Source organism: Gadus macrocephalus, chromosome 4, assembly GCF_031168955.1.
Source record: "Gadus macrocephalus chromosome 4, ASM3116895v1".
Classification (NCBI taxonomy): Eukaryota; Metazoa; Chordata; class Actinopteri; order Gadiformes; family Gadidae; genus Gadus; species Gadus macrocephalus.
In genome coordinates this window covers 28,274,103-28,291,805 of record NC_082385.1, presented here as the reverse complement: position 1 = coordinate 28,291,805, position 17,703 = coordinate 28,274,103, and the positions used below count along the sequence as shown (strand labels likewise).

Genomic DNA, 17,703 nt, shown 5'->3' with positions numbered 1-17,703 from the left:
TAATTCGTTACTTTCCACCTCTGGCATTTGCAACTGTGGGCACCAAGTTTGATACTCAAGCCAATCCACAGACTTCTTTGTTGTGTAGATTCCTTTAACTGTCTTGCAGCCATCTCCACTTCACCCATATTGTGAATTGCAATTTAACTTGGTCTCTCCTCTGGCCAATCCTAAACTCCACGAAGGCCCCTCCCCCTGACCTTTGTTTCCTTTGTATTTACCCACAATGTGAATAAGTTATTCAACACGGACATCAATTAATAAAAACAGAAAGTGAATCGAAAGTACGAAGCGTTTAATCGTGATGAAAAGAAAAACTAAAAGTACTAATTTCAACCAATACAGGACAGAGGTCTCAATCAAAGCGTCCCGTTACCCCGTGCCAAAGTGTGCTTGAGCATGTGCACTCGCAAATTGCTTGGGTGGCTGTAGCTGGCGTTGCAATGCAGACACACGTAGGGCTTCTCCCCAGAGTGAGTCCTCAGGTGGCACTTCAGGGTGCCTTTCTCACTGAAGCACTTCGTGCATTGGTCACACTTGTAGGGCTTCTCCCCGGAGTGACTCCTCATGTGGCTATTCAGGTTGCCTTTCTCAATGAAGCACTTCGTGCATTGGTCACACTTGTAGGGCTTCACCCCGGAGTGAGTCCTCATGTGGTTCTTCAGGATGTAATTCTGACTGAACCGCATCGTGCATTGGTCACACCTGTAGGGCTTCTCCCCGGTGTGTCTCCTCATGTGTTTATTTAGGGTGCCTTTCTCACTGAAGCACTTCGTGCATTGGTCACACTTGTAGGGCTTCTCACCGGAGTGAGTCATTATGTGGTATTTCAGGCCGTGACCATGACTGAAGCACTTTGTGCATTGGTCACACCTGTAGGGCTTCATCCCGGTGTGTCTCCTCATGTGTTTATTCAGGTTGCCTTTCAGACTGAAGCACTTCGTGCATTGGTCACACCAGTAGGGCTTCTCGCCGTTGTGAGTCGACATGTGGCTCTTCAAGTGGCTTTTCAGACTGAAGCACTTCGTGCATTGGTCACACTCGTAGGGCTTCTCGCCGGAGTGAATCAACATGTGGCATTTCAGGTGGCCTTTCTGTCTGAAGCGCATCTTGCATTGGTCACACCTGTAGGGTTTCTCCCCGGAGTGAGTCCTCAGGTGGATCTTCAAGGTGCCTTTCAGACTGAAGCGCTTCATGCATTGGTCACACTTGTAGGGCTTCTCCCCAGAGTGAGGCATCATGTGGACGATCATATTGGCATTGTTGGGTATAACCTTTCCACACAAGACACCGGGCCGGCCCTTGCGGCCGCCCTGATGCCCAGTCAGCCCCTCAAGGCGGACGAGCCTCACGCTGCAGTTCAGGCTCTTGGCCACGCTGTGGTCAGCGGACAGCGAGCTCAAGGCCTCCAGCTCTGACGCGACAAAGAGGGTGTCTTGGCCGTCCACCGCCAGAGGGCCCTCCCCTTGTCCGTAGACGCTCAGGATGCGCAGCTCCCCGTTGTAACTGGACATGTGGGAGGAGCCAGGGGCGTCCACACGCAGACTCTCCGAGCTGGCGCCGCACTGCGTGTTGCAGTCTCTGATGTCAATGCCGTCTTCTTCAGAGAGGAAAACAGAGACAGAGAGAAAGTGATGTTTTTAATTAATCGTTTTCACAAAAGGTATACAGTTTGTACTTTGTACACACTTGTGTGTTGGAAGAATTATATTTTGACATTCGTTCTAACTTCTATTTGTTGATAATGCATTTTCCCTGTCGCCCTTTGGATGGTCAAGGGTTAAAGGCTCCTGCTGAGAAGGCAGATTCGAATACATTCTCAGTTTATCACGGTTGTTTTCTTGCATAGATGCAATGTGTGTTACTAACCTACGGCGGGCAAGCCTCCAACAATATCCTCTTCAACCTTGATTGAAATGGTTTCTGGTGTCTGCTGCTTTCCACAAAAAGAAGGAAACACACACAAGACATATTCTTTCATTTTCACAGAATAGTTGTTAATCCCCACTAACGACAGATTAGGCATTTTTACACTGCCAGCTGATAAAATCCCCGTTCGTCTCGGAGCTGGCTTTCTTGGTTCACAGGAGAAGGCGGGGCTACACACTGGAGGACTTTTTACAATGAATTGCAAAAAAATATATGTATAATGTTTTTGATTCAAGACCCTCGCATGCAAGAATGAGTTCACATCTGAGTGTAGGCTAAAACACGATTAACTATTTACAAGTGCAATAATCCCAACATATTCTTTAATTTGCTAACCACTTTGCTGACGAAGCATTGTAAGGAACGTTTTTCTGGTACTTTCTCTTAGATCGACCATCTTTCGTCTTCTTTAAATGCGACTGCATCACCTTCTCTCCAATGATGGTCAGCAGCTTGCGGATTTCACCGTCTCTCCAGTTACAACTATTCATGTTGATATCGCTGCATCGTCTCTGTTGTAGAGACAATGCAGCAACACCTCTACCCAAGCCTCGCCCCTAGAACCGCAAAGCTGTCTTATCGCATTTAGATCAACATGAAACCGCCAATATGTGTAGGGTCAGAGAGGGTTAATAGGGGTGCGAAATAAAGCCTGTAAATTACCTTGGTCAGTGTAGACGTGCAGATCACACAGGGGAAAAGTTGGGCATAAGACGGGCATATTTGGCGGTGTAAAAACGTTTACTGAATCATAAAGGTGTGGGCTTTCAATGGGTTTGTTTTAGAGTTGTTACAGAGGAAGCCCCTCTTTTGGATGGTGAATGATGAGATGATTTCCAACCTGCACACTCAGCTCCTCGAGGCAGACCAGCCGCTCGCCACGCTCCAGGCTCTTGGCCACGCTGGGGTCCGCAGACAGCGAGTTCAGGGCCTCCACTTCAGACGCGGTGAAGAGGGCGTCATGGCCGTCCTCTGCCAGTGGGCCCTCCCCTTTTCCGTAGACGCTCAGAATCTTCAGCTCCTCGCTGTGACTGGACACGTGGGAGGAGCCAGGGGCGTCCACACCCAGAATCTCTGAGGTGGCGTTGCGATGAGTGCTACGGTCTCTAAAGGCATCGCAGTCTTTTGCAGAGGGAGAAAAAAAGGAAAATTAGTTATGATACATTATTTGCATAAAGGGAGGCATTGTGTATTTGTAAACATGAGAGAAACTCTTTAAATGTATGTAACATTGACACAGAGGGTTTAAAATGTGTACTGCTGACAAAGATTCACAGTTTTGGAGAAGGACATCTCCTTCAGCACCCTCCTCCCTAGACTCAAAGCTGAAGTGGTTGGCCAGGTTAAGGACACTCAACGAACACCAGCGCAAAGTGATCTGATCACAACATGACATGCGAGGCAAGCACAATAATTCTATTTTGACACTAAAAAGCAACAACGTGTCCTTCCCTTCTAACCTGATCAGCTAACATTCATACATTATGAATTCAGTGATGTTTGACAATGATAAACCAGCTCAGGTGGCATCTGTCTTGAAACCCTTCTGGGCTATTGACTAATTCCATCTTTGAAATGCAACTCCCAAGTTTGACTCGTGTTTTAGCAGGGCGCTGGTCATGATGGTTTTCCAAAGAGGACCAGGCTTTTTAGCACAGGAAGAATCTAGCATCAGCCTAGAATCTATGCTTCCTAAAATATACCAAATCAAAAAAAAAAATACTCAATGAGTAATGTACACACCTTCACTTTTAAAATGGGGCTGCATATACTTTAAGGATAGCTTTGTGCCTACAAATATGCGTTTCCAGGTTTTCTGTCTGGCAGGCAACATCCCTTGAGAGAAGCTGCTGAATGTAAGCACTTGATGAGCTGGCCTGCGTAGAGACAACAAAGAAAAATCAGCACTCAATTTTTTATCTTATGTATAAAAAATACGAATGTATTCCAGGTGCAAGTTGTAAGAAGATAAAAGAGAAGCATGTTTAGTGGATTACATTAGCCCAATACTTAAAATGTGTTCTTTGAAATGATATTACATCCTTGATTTGTTTACATATTTTATAGTTCATCTCAACAACTCAATACCATGACATCAAGCTCTGCAGAAATCTGCTAAAAACCCTTTGATTTGAATCAGGTGTGAAGGGGAAAACATGCCTATAATGTGTTCCAGGTACACTTTTTTGCCCGAAAATAACCAGCTATAACTGGGAGTACAAGAGGGTAGAAGGTTGCGAAAACACGGGTTCCCAGGAACGCACCATATGTATTTAGGATGAGTTTAACAGGTCATAAGGATCTCATCATCAGTAAAACGCTAGAACTACTGCTGTCCGGTGGCCGGTAAAATACAATAGTTTGTAGTATGGTGAGCAGACATTGTTAAACATTGCATTCCCTTGGTATCCAAGCAGTAGAGATCAGTGCCTGTACCCCCTTTGTTGAATTGTGCCCATTCTCGTGTGATGCCCCTTGCTTGCTGAGGTGCACACTCGAGTTACAGTGCGTGTATTTATAGTTATGAAAGGGCGGCAATGTATTAGTCCGCTGTCCTTTCTTTAATAGGTCCATGGTATTTACACACATAACTGATGCTATCTACCTTAACATTAGCGACAGTAGCTTGGCTGTTAGCTGTAGCTCTAATGCTAAAGCAACATTATAATGCTAACAAGGTAACCATATACAGTAAAGCAACACAATGATATGGCGTTAGTTAACTTACTTTTTAGAGGTTTTGTACATCCAAACAATGAGCAACTGCGATCATTCGCTCGTTTGCAAGCCACGGTGTCTCTCAAGGAAAGAACTATGTGTACACGTTCTTAACTCATTTTCTCATGGGCGGTCGGGACAAATAATCTGGGCGGGCAAAATAAGAGGAAGGGGAGGTAACCTTTCCCCGTAATTTCGATTTTATTATACATGGTTAAAAATAATACAAACAGAATAAATGCAAGAAAAAATTCTAAGCAATAAATAATGAAGTTCAAATGATACCGTTTTTTATAATTATGATGATGATGTTCAGCTCGTTTGTTAAAAGAAATCAAAGCTTTTGGACCAAGCAATAACACAATATTTGAACAGATGAACCGAAACCATCAAACAAGAAAAGAAAAACAGAAAAACAGAAATTCACTGCTCCAGCTCATAACAATTTTAAGCCTTTTGCATTGGTTCAAAGTTTCCCTCTAGCTTATGAACTTTACACACACACACACACACACACACACACACACACACACACACACACACACACACACACACACACACACACACACACACACACGCACACACGCACCAAAATAATTAGTAAACAGAAAAAGAAGAGACCCGACACAAACCCAACCCCTGTACATGACCATACGACATAGGGAACGATAAATCATGGTAGGTTTGTTATCCTACCAAGAGTATAAAGAAACACTTGACACTATACTGTGTCTTGTGTTTCAACTCATTGCAGTAATTTGGAGCTGATTGGACAATTCAGCCAATGAATCAAATAGGCTACCTCCCTCAGCAGCATTCGTGCATTGTGCAACATAACTACATGCATAGAGAAGTGACAGATAGTTAACTAGCAGAGAGTTGTAAATGCACTTTCTACCCATGTCAGTGGAGGAATTGGACTCCTCATGCAATGTTATACTTAAAAGGAACAAGTAAATTACATATTAATTAAGTCATTTGGCATGTAGCATATAAAAATAAATGATACAACGGTCCCAAACAGCATTTGAAATTGACCTCGAGACTCCGGTAAAACACTATAGGACATTGATCATGATATGCCTCAATATCAGAATAACAACCATGGGTCAAATAGCAATGGCTAGTGGAATGAAAGTGAAAGCAGTGTAAGCTTGTCCAGGCCCTGAACGTCAGGATGTAGGCTATGAATCAGAATACATTTTTAGCTATTGGGGTTCCCAGAAACCAATTCTATATTTTCTTGGGGAGGACCCCAGTCCATTACTGCACCCCACCCACGAATTGGATCATCAGCCGCCGCTGCAAACAGGGAGTGAAGGGGGACCAATGCTAGGAATCTTCTGACTTTGTCCCGTTAGAATAATGCTGCATTCTAGAGGGAGGACCGGCCTAAACTGAGCATCACTGAGATCTAGACATTTAACCAGGGACCTTTGAAAATGGATAATCTCCAACCATTATCGCCTATTATGAGACAATCCATCCAAGGTTGTTAGCATTAACATTAGCATTCGTTGCTCTGGCGGCGCGTCCAGACGCAGCGGCTTTGAGCTCTCCTTTTCGGTGCTTTTTCTTAGTGTTTTTGTGCATAAATTTGTTTTTCAATTGTAACGTCAGCTGGGCAAATCTTGTCTACAGTCGTCAGGATCTAGTCCGCATTGGATTTCGGGCCGAACAGGTTGTAAATAAGGACCTTATTCACTCCAACGGCATTCGAAGCAGTGTTCCAGTAACGGACTATTTTAAACAGACGCACAATATACCGCACGAAATATCAAGGACACCGGGGTCTCCATGGATTGTTGTCGGCTCTCAGAAGCTGCGACGGGGGCGGAGGAACAGGAAACAAAAGAGAGGATGTCGAACCGGTCTGCTTACGAGGCTAAAGAAGCACCCACACAAGCCCCCGCTGCCAAGTCTCTTTCTTGCAAATGTAAGATCCATCGTTCCCAAAATGGATGACCTCGAGCTGCAAACGACAACTTTGTCAGGGATTTGTTGTGTGATGATTCTGACTGAAACCTGGCTCCATCCTGCCATCCCCGATAACGCTGTGCAGTTAGCCGGCCGCACTATCCCCCGACCCGACTGGAACAGAGACTCCGGAAAGAGAAGAGGAGGCGGACTTTGTATGTATTTAAATAATAACTGGTGTTCACAAGCTAGGTAGCTAGCTAGCTAGCTGTGGGTTGCCAAGCAACCCACAGCTACTGTTCCCCACACATAGAGGCATTGACGGTCATCTGCCGCCGTTTCTATTTACCTAGAGAGATAACTTTAGTAATCATTATGGCAGTGTACATCCCTCCAGACACTAACGTTAGTATAGCTCTAAACTATCTTCATGGCGCTATTAGCAAACAGCAGCAGGCGTACCCAGATGGGGTACACATTTAAAGGCTGTCCTCCCTAAATTCATACAGTATGTGAAGTGTGCCACCAGGGAGGGCAGAATACTCGACCATGTCTACTGCAACATTAGTCATGCATACAGAGCAGTACCCCAGCCACACATTGGCCTGTCAGACCACTTCTTACTGCACCTCATTCCAGCCTACACCCCTCACATTAGGAAAAATAAGCCCAATACTGGAACCATCAACACCTGGCCAGAGGACGCCCTCTCCCAGCTCCAAAACTGCTTCTCAACGACAGAGGGGGGTCTATTTGAGAGTTTGGACCTGGAGGAGTACACGGTGTCTGTTTTATCCTCCATCACATTCTGTGCTGAAAATGTCACCATCACAAAACAGACCAGGGTCTTTCCGAACCAGAAACCCTGGACAACGAGGGAAGTGTGGCCCCTTATCAAGGACCGCAACACTGCTTTCAGGTCAGGAGATAGTGCTCAGTACAGCACAGCCAGAGCGAACCTAAAGAGGGGCATAAGGGCTGCTAAGTTAGCATATAAAAGGAAAATAGAGGGCTACATCATGGACAAAAACCCTCGTCAGGTGTGGCAGGGAATACAGCACATCTCTAACTACAAGGGCCACAACATCACAACTACCAACTCTAATGCTACAAGGGCAGAGGAATTAAACAGTTTCTTTGCCCGGTTTGAGGCGGATAGACAACCAACGCCCCCCCCCAGCCTTCACCAACACCCCGCTGACCCGCCAGGAACATCAGGTTAGAAGGACACTGAGGAAAGTGAACCCGAGGAAGGCGGCAGGACCCGACGGCGTACCGGGGAAAGTACTCAGAGCTTGTGCAGACCAACTCACAGGGATTCTCACCAAGATCTTCAACATCTCTCTGTCCCTAGCCACCATCCCATCCTGCTGGAAATCAGCAATCATCATCCCTGTTCCAAAAACGTCAGCTGGTAAAAGCGGAAATGACCTCAGGCCCATTGCACTCACGTCAGTGGTGATGAAATGCCTGGAGAGGCTGGTTGCCCAGCACATCAAGGCCTGCCTCCCAGCATCATTTGATCCCCACCAGTTCGCTTACAGGGCTAACCGCTCTACTGAGGACGCCATTGCCATCACCCTCCACTCTACGCTGAGCCACCTCGAACACCCAGGTACCTATGCAAGACTGCTCTTCATAGATTACAGCTCAGCCTTCAACACAATAATCCCGGACATCCTGATAAATAAATTACTGGGCCTACACCTCCCTGCCTCCACCTGCGCTTGGATAAAGGACTTCCTTTCCAACAGACCACAACAAGTGAGACTCGGCACCCATCTCTCCTAAACACATCCAAAACTAAGGAAATCATCATCGACTTTAGACGACACAGCCCAGCCCATGGCCCCCTGCACATCAACAGGGATTGCGTTGAGAGGGCTCCGTCCTGCAAGTTCCTGGGAACATGCATCTCTCAGCAGCTTTCTTGGTCCACAAACACAACGGCAATAAAAAAGAAGGCCCAGCAGCGACTACACTTTCTGAGAATTCTCAGAAAAAAACATCTTGAACAAAAGCTGCTGGTGTCCTTCTACCGGTCAACCATTGAAAGTTTGCTCACTTACTGCATCACAGCATGGTATTCTGGGAGTTCGGCGGCAGACAGGACGGCACTTCAGAGGGTCATAGGCACAGCTCAGGAGATCAGAGGATGCCCACTGCCCTCCCTGGAAGAGCTGGCCAGCTCCCGCTGCCGAAACAGGACCAGATCCATTCTAAAAGACGCTGCGCACTCTGCTCACCACCTGTTCGATCTGCTTCCCTCTGGCAGGTGTTACAGTTCAATGAAATCACGCACCACCAGACTAACCAACAGCTTCTTCCCCTGGGCCATACGTACACCAAACAAACATTAACCCCTGTGCAATACATAGACAACCACATGAACGATCACCACTACCTCTGGACATTCCTCATTATGCTTACCTTCCTTGACCTGCTGCTATTTAGATATATGTGGGCAGAAGGGGTTGTTGGTTGTTGTCTGGGAGGGAGGGGAGGGTGTAGGACACTTAAATGTGCCTTAAATGGAAGGCAGGGGGAGGGGTTATTGTTGTTATATATTTATTAATATTTCGTACTGTATTCTATTTATTTTTATTTAAAAGGCACTGAACAAGATCTGCACCTTAATTTCGTTGTGTAAATACACTGTATTTAACCCAATGACAAATAAAGATTCTACTTCTAAGCACACGGAATGGAAAGGTAAGTGGAATGAACACAATCATGTATGGTGTGGGGTACAATCTCTATCTATCTCTCTGTCTATTTCACAAGTTTACTACGTGTTTTTTGTAACAAAGATAACGGTAATGACAATGTTGTGGCAATATCAAGCAGAACTTTAATATACAAATTATATGAACCCCGTTTGAATAATTTGTCAATTTCAATGAATTTCTATGCATTCTCAATGGACCTAGAGATACCTCCCGCCCTCTCTCATAGAAAGGTGCCAAGATAGTTTGCATTTGAAACTGTGGGCACCAAGTTTGATACTCAGGACAATCCAGACTTCTTTGTTGTGTAGATTCCTTTAACCGTCTTGCAGCCATGTCCACTTCACCCATATTGTGAATTGCAATTTAACTTGGTCTCTCCTCTGGCCAATCCTAAACTCCACGAAGGCCCCTCCCCCTGACCTTTGTTTCCTTAGTATTTACCCACGATGTCAACGTTTCCTATAAGAATCATCTACACCCATCGTCCCATTGACTGTATGCTTGGTAACTTTGCTGCCTGTATCTTCCCCTGATCAAACTCTACATTAAATGAAATATTTTGCTGTCAGAAGTGTCCTAGAAATAAGTTATTCAACACAGACATCAATAAATAAAAACAGAAAGCGAATCGAAAGTTGAAAGCGTTTAATCGTGAAGAAAAGAAAAACTAAAAGCAGTAATTTAAATCAATACCAGACAGAGGTCTCAATCAAAGCGTCACGTTACCCCGTGTCAAAGTGTGCTTGAGCATGTGCACTCGCAAAGTGCGTGGGTCGCTGTAGCTGGCGTTGCACTGCAGACACACGTAGGGCTTCTCCCCAGAGTGAGTCCTCAGGTGGATCTTCAGGTTGCCTTTCTGACTGAAGCACTTCTTGCATTGGTCACACTTGTAGGGCTTCTCCCCGGAGTGAGTCCTCATGTGGCGCTTCAGGGGGTCTTTCAGACTGAAGCACTTCGGGCATTGGTCACACCTGTAGGGCTTCTCGCCAGTGTGAATCCTCAGGTGGTTCTTCAGGTTGCAGCCATGACTGAAGAGCTTCGGGCATTGGTCACACTTGTAGGGCTTCTCGCCGGAGTGAGTTCTCATGTGGGTCTTCAGATGGTCTTTCAGACTGAAGCACTTCGGGCAGTGGTCACACCTGTAGGGCTTCTCGCCGGTGTGAGTCCTCAGGTGGTTCTTCAGGTAGCAGCCAAGACTGAAGCGCTTTGTGCATTGGTCACACTTGTAGGGCTTCTCGCCGGAGTGAGTTCTCATGTGGCTATTCAGGTAGTCTTTCTGACAGAAAGACTTCGTGCATAGGTCACAGCTGTAGGGCTTCTCGCCGGAGTGACTCCTCAGGTGGGTCTTCAGGGTGCCTTTCTGACTGAAGCACTTCATGCCTTGGTCACACCTGTAGTGCTTCTCGCCGGAGTGAGTCCTCATGTGGACGATCATATTGGCATTGTTGGGAATAACCTTTCCACACAAGACACCGGGCCGGCCCTTGCGGCCGCCCTGATGCCCAGTCAGCTCCTCAAGGCGGACGAGCCGTACGCTGCAGTTCAGGCTCTTGGCCACGCTGTGATCAGCGGACAGCGAGCTCAAGGCCTCCAGTTCTGACGCGGCAAAGAGGGTGTCATGGCCGTCCACCGCCAGTGGGCCCTCCCCTTGTCCGTAAACGCTCAGAATGCGCAGCTCCCCGCTGTGACTTGACATGTCAGAGGAGCCAGGGGCGTCCACACGCAGACTCTCCGAGGTGGCGCCGCGCTGCGTGCTGCAGTCTCTGATGTCATTGTCTTCTTCAGAGAGGAAAACAGAGAAAGAGCCCCTTTGGATGGTCAAGGGTTAAAGGCTCCTGCTGAGAAGGCAGATTCGAGTACATTCTCAGTTGATCAAGGTTGTTTTCTTGCATAGATGCAATGTGTGTACTAACCTACGGCGGGCATGCCTCCACCAATATCATCTTCAACCTTGATTGAAATGGTGTCTGGGGTCTGCTGCTTTCCACATAAGAAGGAAACACACACAAGACATATTCTTTCATTTTCACAGAATAGATGTCGATCCCCACTACCGACAGATTAGTTGGGCATAAGACGGGCATAATTGGCTGTGTAAAAACATCTACTGAATCATAAAGGTTTGGGCTTTCTATTGGTCTGTTTTAGAGTTGTAACAGAGGAAGCCTCTCTTTTGGATGGTGAATGAGAAGATTATTTCCAACCTGCACACTCAGCTCCTCGCGGCAGACCAGCCGCTCGCCGCGCTCCAGGCTCTTGGCCGCGCTGGGGTCCGCAGACAGCGAGTTCAGGGCCTCCACTTCTGACGCTGTGAAGAGGGTGTCATGGCCGTCCACCGCCAGTGGGCCCTCCCCTTTTCCGTAGACGCTCAGAATCTTCCGCTCCTCGCTGTGACTGGACATGAGGGAGGAGCCAGGGGCGTCCACACCGAGACTCTCTGAGGTGACGCCGCGCTGCGTGCCGCGGTCTCTGATGTCATCGTCTTCTTCAGAGAGGAAAACAGAGAATGAGCCCCTTTGGATGGGCAAGGGTTAAAGGCTCCTGCTGAGAAGGCAGATTCAAGTACATTCTGAGTTGATCAAGGTTGTTTTCTTGCAAAGATGCAATGTGTGTACTAACCTACGGCGGGCATGCCTCCACCAATATCCTCTTCAACCTTGATTGAAATGGTGTCTGGGGTCTGCTGCTTTCCACATAAGAAGGAAACGCACACAAGACATATTCTTTCATTTTCACAGAATAGATGTCGATCCCCACTACCGACAGATTAGTTGGGCATAAGACGGGCATAATTGGCAGTGTAAAAACATCTACTGAATCATAAAGGTTTGGGCTTTCAATTGGTCTGTTTTAGAGTTGTAACAGAGGAAGCCTCTCTTTTGGATGGTGAATGATGAGATGATTTCCAACCTGCACACTCAGCTCCTCACGGCATACAAGCCGCTCGCCGCGCTCCAGGCTCTTGGCCGCGCTGGGGTCCGCAGACAGCGCGTTCAGGGCCTTCACTTCAGACGCGGTGAAGATGGTGTCATGGCCGTCCTCTGCTAGTGGGCCCTCCCCTTTTCCGTAGACACTCAGAATCTTCAGCTCCTCGCTGTGACTGGACATGTGGGAGGAGCCAGGGGCGTCCACACCCAGAATCTCTGAGGTGGCGTTGCGATGAGTGCTACGGTCTCTAAAGGCATCGCAGTCTTTTGCAGAGGGAGAAAAAAAGGAAAAATCTATTGTTATGATACATTATTTGCATAAAGGGAGGCATTGTGTATTTGTACACATGAAAGAAACTCTTTAAATGTATGTAACATTGACACAGAGGGTTTAAAATGTGTACTGCTGACAAAGATTCACAGTTTTGGAGAGGGACATCTCCTTCAGCACCCTCCTCCCTAGACTCAAAGTTCAAGTGGTTAGCCAGGTTAAGGACACTCAACGAACACCAGCGCAAAGTGATCTGATCACAACATGACATGCGAGGCAAGCACAATAATTATATTTTGACACTAAAAAGCAACAACGTGTCCTTCCCTCTAACCTGATCAGCTAACATTCATACATTATGAATTCAGTGATGTTTGACAATGATAAACCAGCTCAGGTGGCATCTGTCTTGAAACCCTTCTGGGTTCTTGACTAATTTCGTCTTTGAAATGCAACTCCCAAGTTTGACACGTGGTTTAGCAGGGCGCTGGTCATGATGGTTTTCCAAAGAGGACCAGGCTTTTTAGCGCAGGAAGAATCTAGCATCAGCCTAGAATCTATGCTTCCTAGAATCTACCAAATCCAAAAAAAAAATACCCAATGAGTAATGTACACACCATCACTTTTAAAATGGGGCTGCATAGACTTTAAGGATAGCTTTGTGCCTACAAATATGCGTTTCCAGGTTTTCGGTCTGGCAGGCAACATCCCTTGAGAGAAGCTCCTGAATGTAAGCACTTGATGAGCTGGCCTGCGTAGAGAAAACAAAGACAAATCAGTGCTCAATTTTTTATCTTATGTATAAAAAATACGTATGTATTCCAGGTGCAAGTTGTAAGAAGATAAAAGAGAAGCATGTTTAGTGAATTACATTAGCCTAATACTTAAAATGTGTTCTATGAAATGATATTACATCCTTGATTTGTTTACATATTTTATAGTTCATCTCATCAACTCAATACCATGACATCAAGCTCTGCAGAAATCTGCTAATAACCCTTTGATTTGAATCCGGTGTGAAGGGGAAAACATGCCCATAATAGTGCGTTCCAGGTACACTTTTTTGCCCGTAAATAACCAGCTGTAACTGGGAGTACAAGAGGGTAGAAGGGTTCCCAGAAACGCAACATGTATTTAGGATGAGTTTAACAGGTCAATCTCCTCATCAGTAAAACGCTAGAACTACTGCGGTCCAGTGGCCGGTAAAATACGGTTGTATTCGTTTGTTGTATGGTGAGCAGACATTGTTAAACATTGCATTCCCTTGGTATCCAAGCAGTAGAGATCAGTGCCTGTACCCCCTTTGTTGAATTGTGCCCGTTCTCGTATGATGCCGCTTGCTTGCTGAGGTGCACACTCGAGTAACAGTGCGTGTATTTATAGTTATGAATGGGCGGCAATGCATTAGTCCGCTGTCCTTTCTTTAATTGGTCTATGGTATTTACACACATAACTGATGCTATCTACCGTTACATTAGCGACAGTAGCTTGGCTGTTAGCTGTAGCTCTAATGCTAAAGCAACATTATAATGCTAACAAGGTAACCATATACACTACAACAACACAATGATATGGCGTTAGTTAACTTACTTTTTCGAGGTTTTGTACATCCAAACACTGAGCAACTGTGATGATTCGCTCGTTTGCAAGCCACGGTGTCTCTCAAGGAAAGGACTATGTGAACATGTTCTTAACTCGTTTTCTCATGGGCGGTCGGGCCAAATAATCTGGGCGGGCAAAATAAGAGGAAGGGGAGGTAACCTTTCCCCGTAATTTCGATTTTATCAAACATGGTTAAAAATAATACAAACAGAATAAATGCAAGAAAAAATTCTAAGCAATAAATAATGAAGTTCAAATTATACCGTTTTTTATAATTATGATGATGATGTTCAGCTCGTTTGTTAAAAGAAATCAAAGCTTTTGGACCAAGCAATAACACAATATTTGAACAGATGAACCGAAACCATCAAACAAGAAAAGAAAAACTGAAATTCACTGCTCCAGCTCATAACAATTTTAAGCCTTTTGCATTGGTTCAAAGTTTGCCTCTGGCTTATGAACTTTCCACACACACACACACACACACACACACACACACACACACACACACACACACACACACACACACACACCAAAATAATTAGTAAACAGAAAAAGAAGAGACCCGACACAAACCCAACCCCTGTACATGACCATACGACATAAGGAACGGTAAATCATGGTAGGTTTGTTATCCTACCAAGAGTATTAAAGAAACACTTGACACTACACTGTGTCTTGTGTTTCAACTCATTGTAGTAATTTGGAGCTGATTGGACAATTCAGCCAATGAATCAAATAGGCTACCTCCCTCAGCAGCATTCGTGCATTGTGCAACATAACTACATGCAGAGAGAAGTGATAGATAGTTAACTAGCAGAGAGCCGTAAAAGCACTTTCTACCCATTTCAGTGGAGGAATTGGACTCCTCACGCAATGTTATACTTAAAAGGAACAAGTAAATTACATATTAATTAAGTCATTTGGCATGTAGCATATGAAAAAAAATGATACAACGGTCCCAAACAGCATTTGAAATTGACCTTGAGACTCCGGTAAAACACTATGAAATTGACCTTGAGACTCCGGTAAAACACTATAGGACATTGATCATGATATGCCTCAATATCAGAATAACAACCATGGGTCAAATAGCAATGGCTAGTGGAATGAAAGTGAAAGCAGTGTAAGCTTGTCCAGGCCCTGCAAGTCAGGGTGTAGGCTATGAATCAGAATACATTTTTAACTAGTGGGCATCCCAGAAACCAATTCTATATTTTCTTGGGGAGGACCCCGTCCATTACTGCACCCCACCCACAAATTGGATCACCAGCCGCCGCTGCAAACAGGGAGTGAAGGGGGACCAATGCTAGGAATCTTCTGACTTTGTCCCGTTAGAATAATGCTGCCTTCTAGAGGGAGGACCGGCCTAAACTGAGCATCACTGAGATCTAGACATTTAACCAGGGACCTTTTAAAATGGATAATCTTCAACCATTATCGCCTATTATGAGACAATCCATCCAAGGTAGTTAGCATTAAGCGCACGGAATGGAAAGGTCAGTGGAATGAACACAATCATGTATAATGTGGGGTTCAATCGCAGTCTATTTCATAAGTGAACTTAGCAGGCTTTTTCTAATAACAAAGATAACGGTAATGACAATGTTGTGGCAATATCAAGCGTAACTTTAATATACAAATTATATGAACCCTCAACTCAATTTCAATGAACTTCTATCCATTCTCCATGGTCCTATAGATACCTTCCGCCCTCTCTAATTGAAAGGTGTTTAGATAGTTTGCATTTGCAACTGTGGGCACCAAGTTTGATACTGAGGCCAATCCACAGACTTCTTTGCAATTTAACTTGGTGTCTCCTCTGGCCAATCCTAAACTCCACAAAGGCCCCTCCCCCTGACCTTTGTTTCTTTTGTATTTACCCACAATGTGAACGTTTCCCATAAGAATCATGTACACCCATCGTCTCATTGACTGTATGCTTGGTAACTTTGCTGCCTGTATCTTCCCCTGATCAAGCTCTACATTCAATCAAATATTTTGCTGTCAGAAGTGTCCTAGAAATAAGTTATTCAACACAGACATCGATTATTAATAAAAACAGAAAGCGAATCAAAAGTTGAAAGCGTTTAATCGTGATGAAAAGAAAAACAAAAAGTAGTAATTTCAACCAATACAGGACAGAGGTCTCAATCAAAGCGTCCCGTTACCCCGTGTCAAACGGTGCTTGAGCATGTGCACACGCAAAGTGCGTGGGTTGCTGTAGCTGGCGTCGCACTGCAGACACACGCAGGGCTTCTCCCCAGAGTGAGTCCTCAGGTGGCTCTTTAGGGCATCTCTCCGACTGAAGCGCTTACTGCATTGGTCACACTGGTAGAGCTTCGCCCCGGAGTGAGTCCTCATGTGGCGCTTCAGGTGGCTTGTCTGACTGAAGCCCTTCGTGCATTGGTCGCACCTGTAGGGCTTCTCGCCGGAGTGAGTCCTCATGTGGATCTTCAGGTGGTTTGTCTGACTGAAGCCCTTCGTGCATTGGTCGCACCTGTAGGGCTTCTCGCCGGAGTGAGTTCTCATGTGGATCTTCAGGTTCCTTGTCTGATTGAAGCGCTTCGTACATTGGTCACACTTGTAGGGCTTCTCACCGGAGTGAGTCCTCAGGTGGATCTCCAGGTCGCATTTCCGATGGTAGCGCTTCATGCATTGGTCACACTTGTAGGGCTTCTCCCCAGAGTGAGTCCTCATGTGGACGATCATATTGGCATTGTTGGGAATAACCTTTCCACACAAGACACCGGGCCGGCCCTTGCGGCCGCCCTGATGTCCAGTCAGCTCCTCAAGGCGGACGAACCTCACGCTGCAGTTCAGGCTCTTGGCCACGCTGTGGTCAGCGGACAGCGAGCTCAAGGCCTCCAGTTCTGATGCAGCGAGGAGGGTGTCATGGCCGTCCACCGCCAGTGGGCCCTCCCCTTGTCCGTAGACGCTCAGGTTCTGCAGCTCCCCGTTGTGACTGGACAAGTGGGAGGAGCCAGGGGCATCCACACGCAGACTCTCCGAGGTGGCGCCGCGCTGCGTGCTGCAGTCTCTGATGTCATTGCCTTCTTCAGAGAGGAAAACAGAGAAAGAGAGAAAGTAATGTTTTTAATTAATCATTTTCACAAAGGTATACAGGATGTACTTTGTACACACTTGTGTATTGTAAGAATTATATTTTGACATTATTTCTAACTTGTATTTGTTGATTATGCATTTTCCTTGTCGCCCCTTTGGATGGTCAAGGGTTAAAGGCTCCTGCTGAGAAGGCAAAATCGAGTACATTCTCAGTTTATCACGGTTGATTTCTTGCATAGATGCAATGTGTATTACTAACCTACGGCGGGCAAGCCTCCACCAATATCCTCTTCAACCATGATTGAAATGGTGTCTGGGGTCTGCTGCTTTCCACATAAAGAAGGAAACGCACACAAGACATTCTTTCATTTTCACAGAATAGCAGTCAATCCCCACTACCGACAGATTAGGCATTTTTACACTGCACTTGGAACAACCTGCAATTTCAATGTCTTCCCTGTGTTTTTTTTTTTTTTGATTCAAGACCCCCGCATGCAAGAATGAGTTCACATCTGAGTGTAGGCTAAAACACTATTAACAATTT

At 45.7% G+C, this 17,703-nt stretch overlaps 1 protein-coding gene and 1 long non-coding RNA gene across 2 annotated transcripts; both read right to left on the bottom strand.

Annotated features, from left to right (window-relative positions):
* Nucleotides 1–290: 290 nt before the first annotated feature.
* Nucleotides 291–17,136, bottom strand: LOC132455478 (zinc finger protein 431-like). The gene is made up of 3 exons (XM_060049341.1): nt 16,255–17,136; nt 10,088–10,981; nt 291–1,125 (listed from the first exon to the last, which is right to left on the bottom strand). The coding sequence occupies exons 1-3, from the start codon at nt 16,803–16,805 to the stop codon at nt 360–362; spliced, it is 2,211 nt and encodes a 736-aa protein (XP_059905324.1). The 5' UTR covers nt 16,806–17,136; the 3' UTR covers nt 291–359.
* Nucleotides 14,267–15,573, bottom strand: LOC132455326 (uncharacterized). The gene is made up of 3 exons (XR_009525191.1): nt 15,110–15,573; nt 14,607–15,076; nt 14,267–14,554 (listed from the first exon to the last, which is right to left on the bottom strand). It is a non-coding gene; the product is annotated as an uncharacterized LOC132455326 (long non-coding RNA).
* Nucleotides 17,137–17,703: the final 567 nt, after the last annotated feature.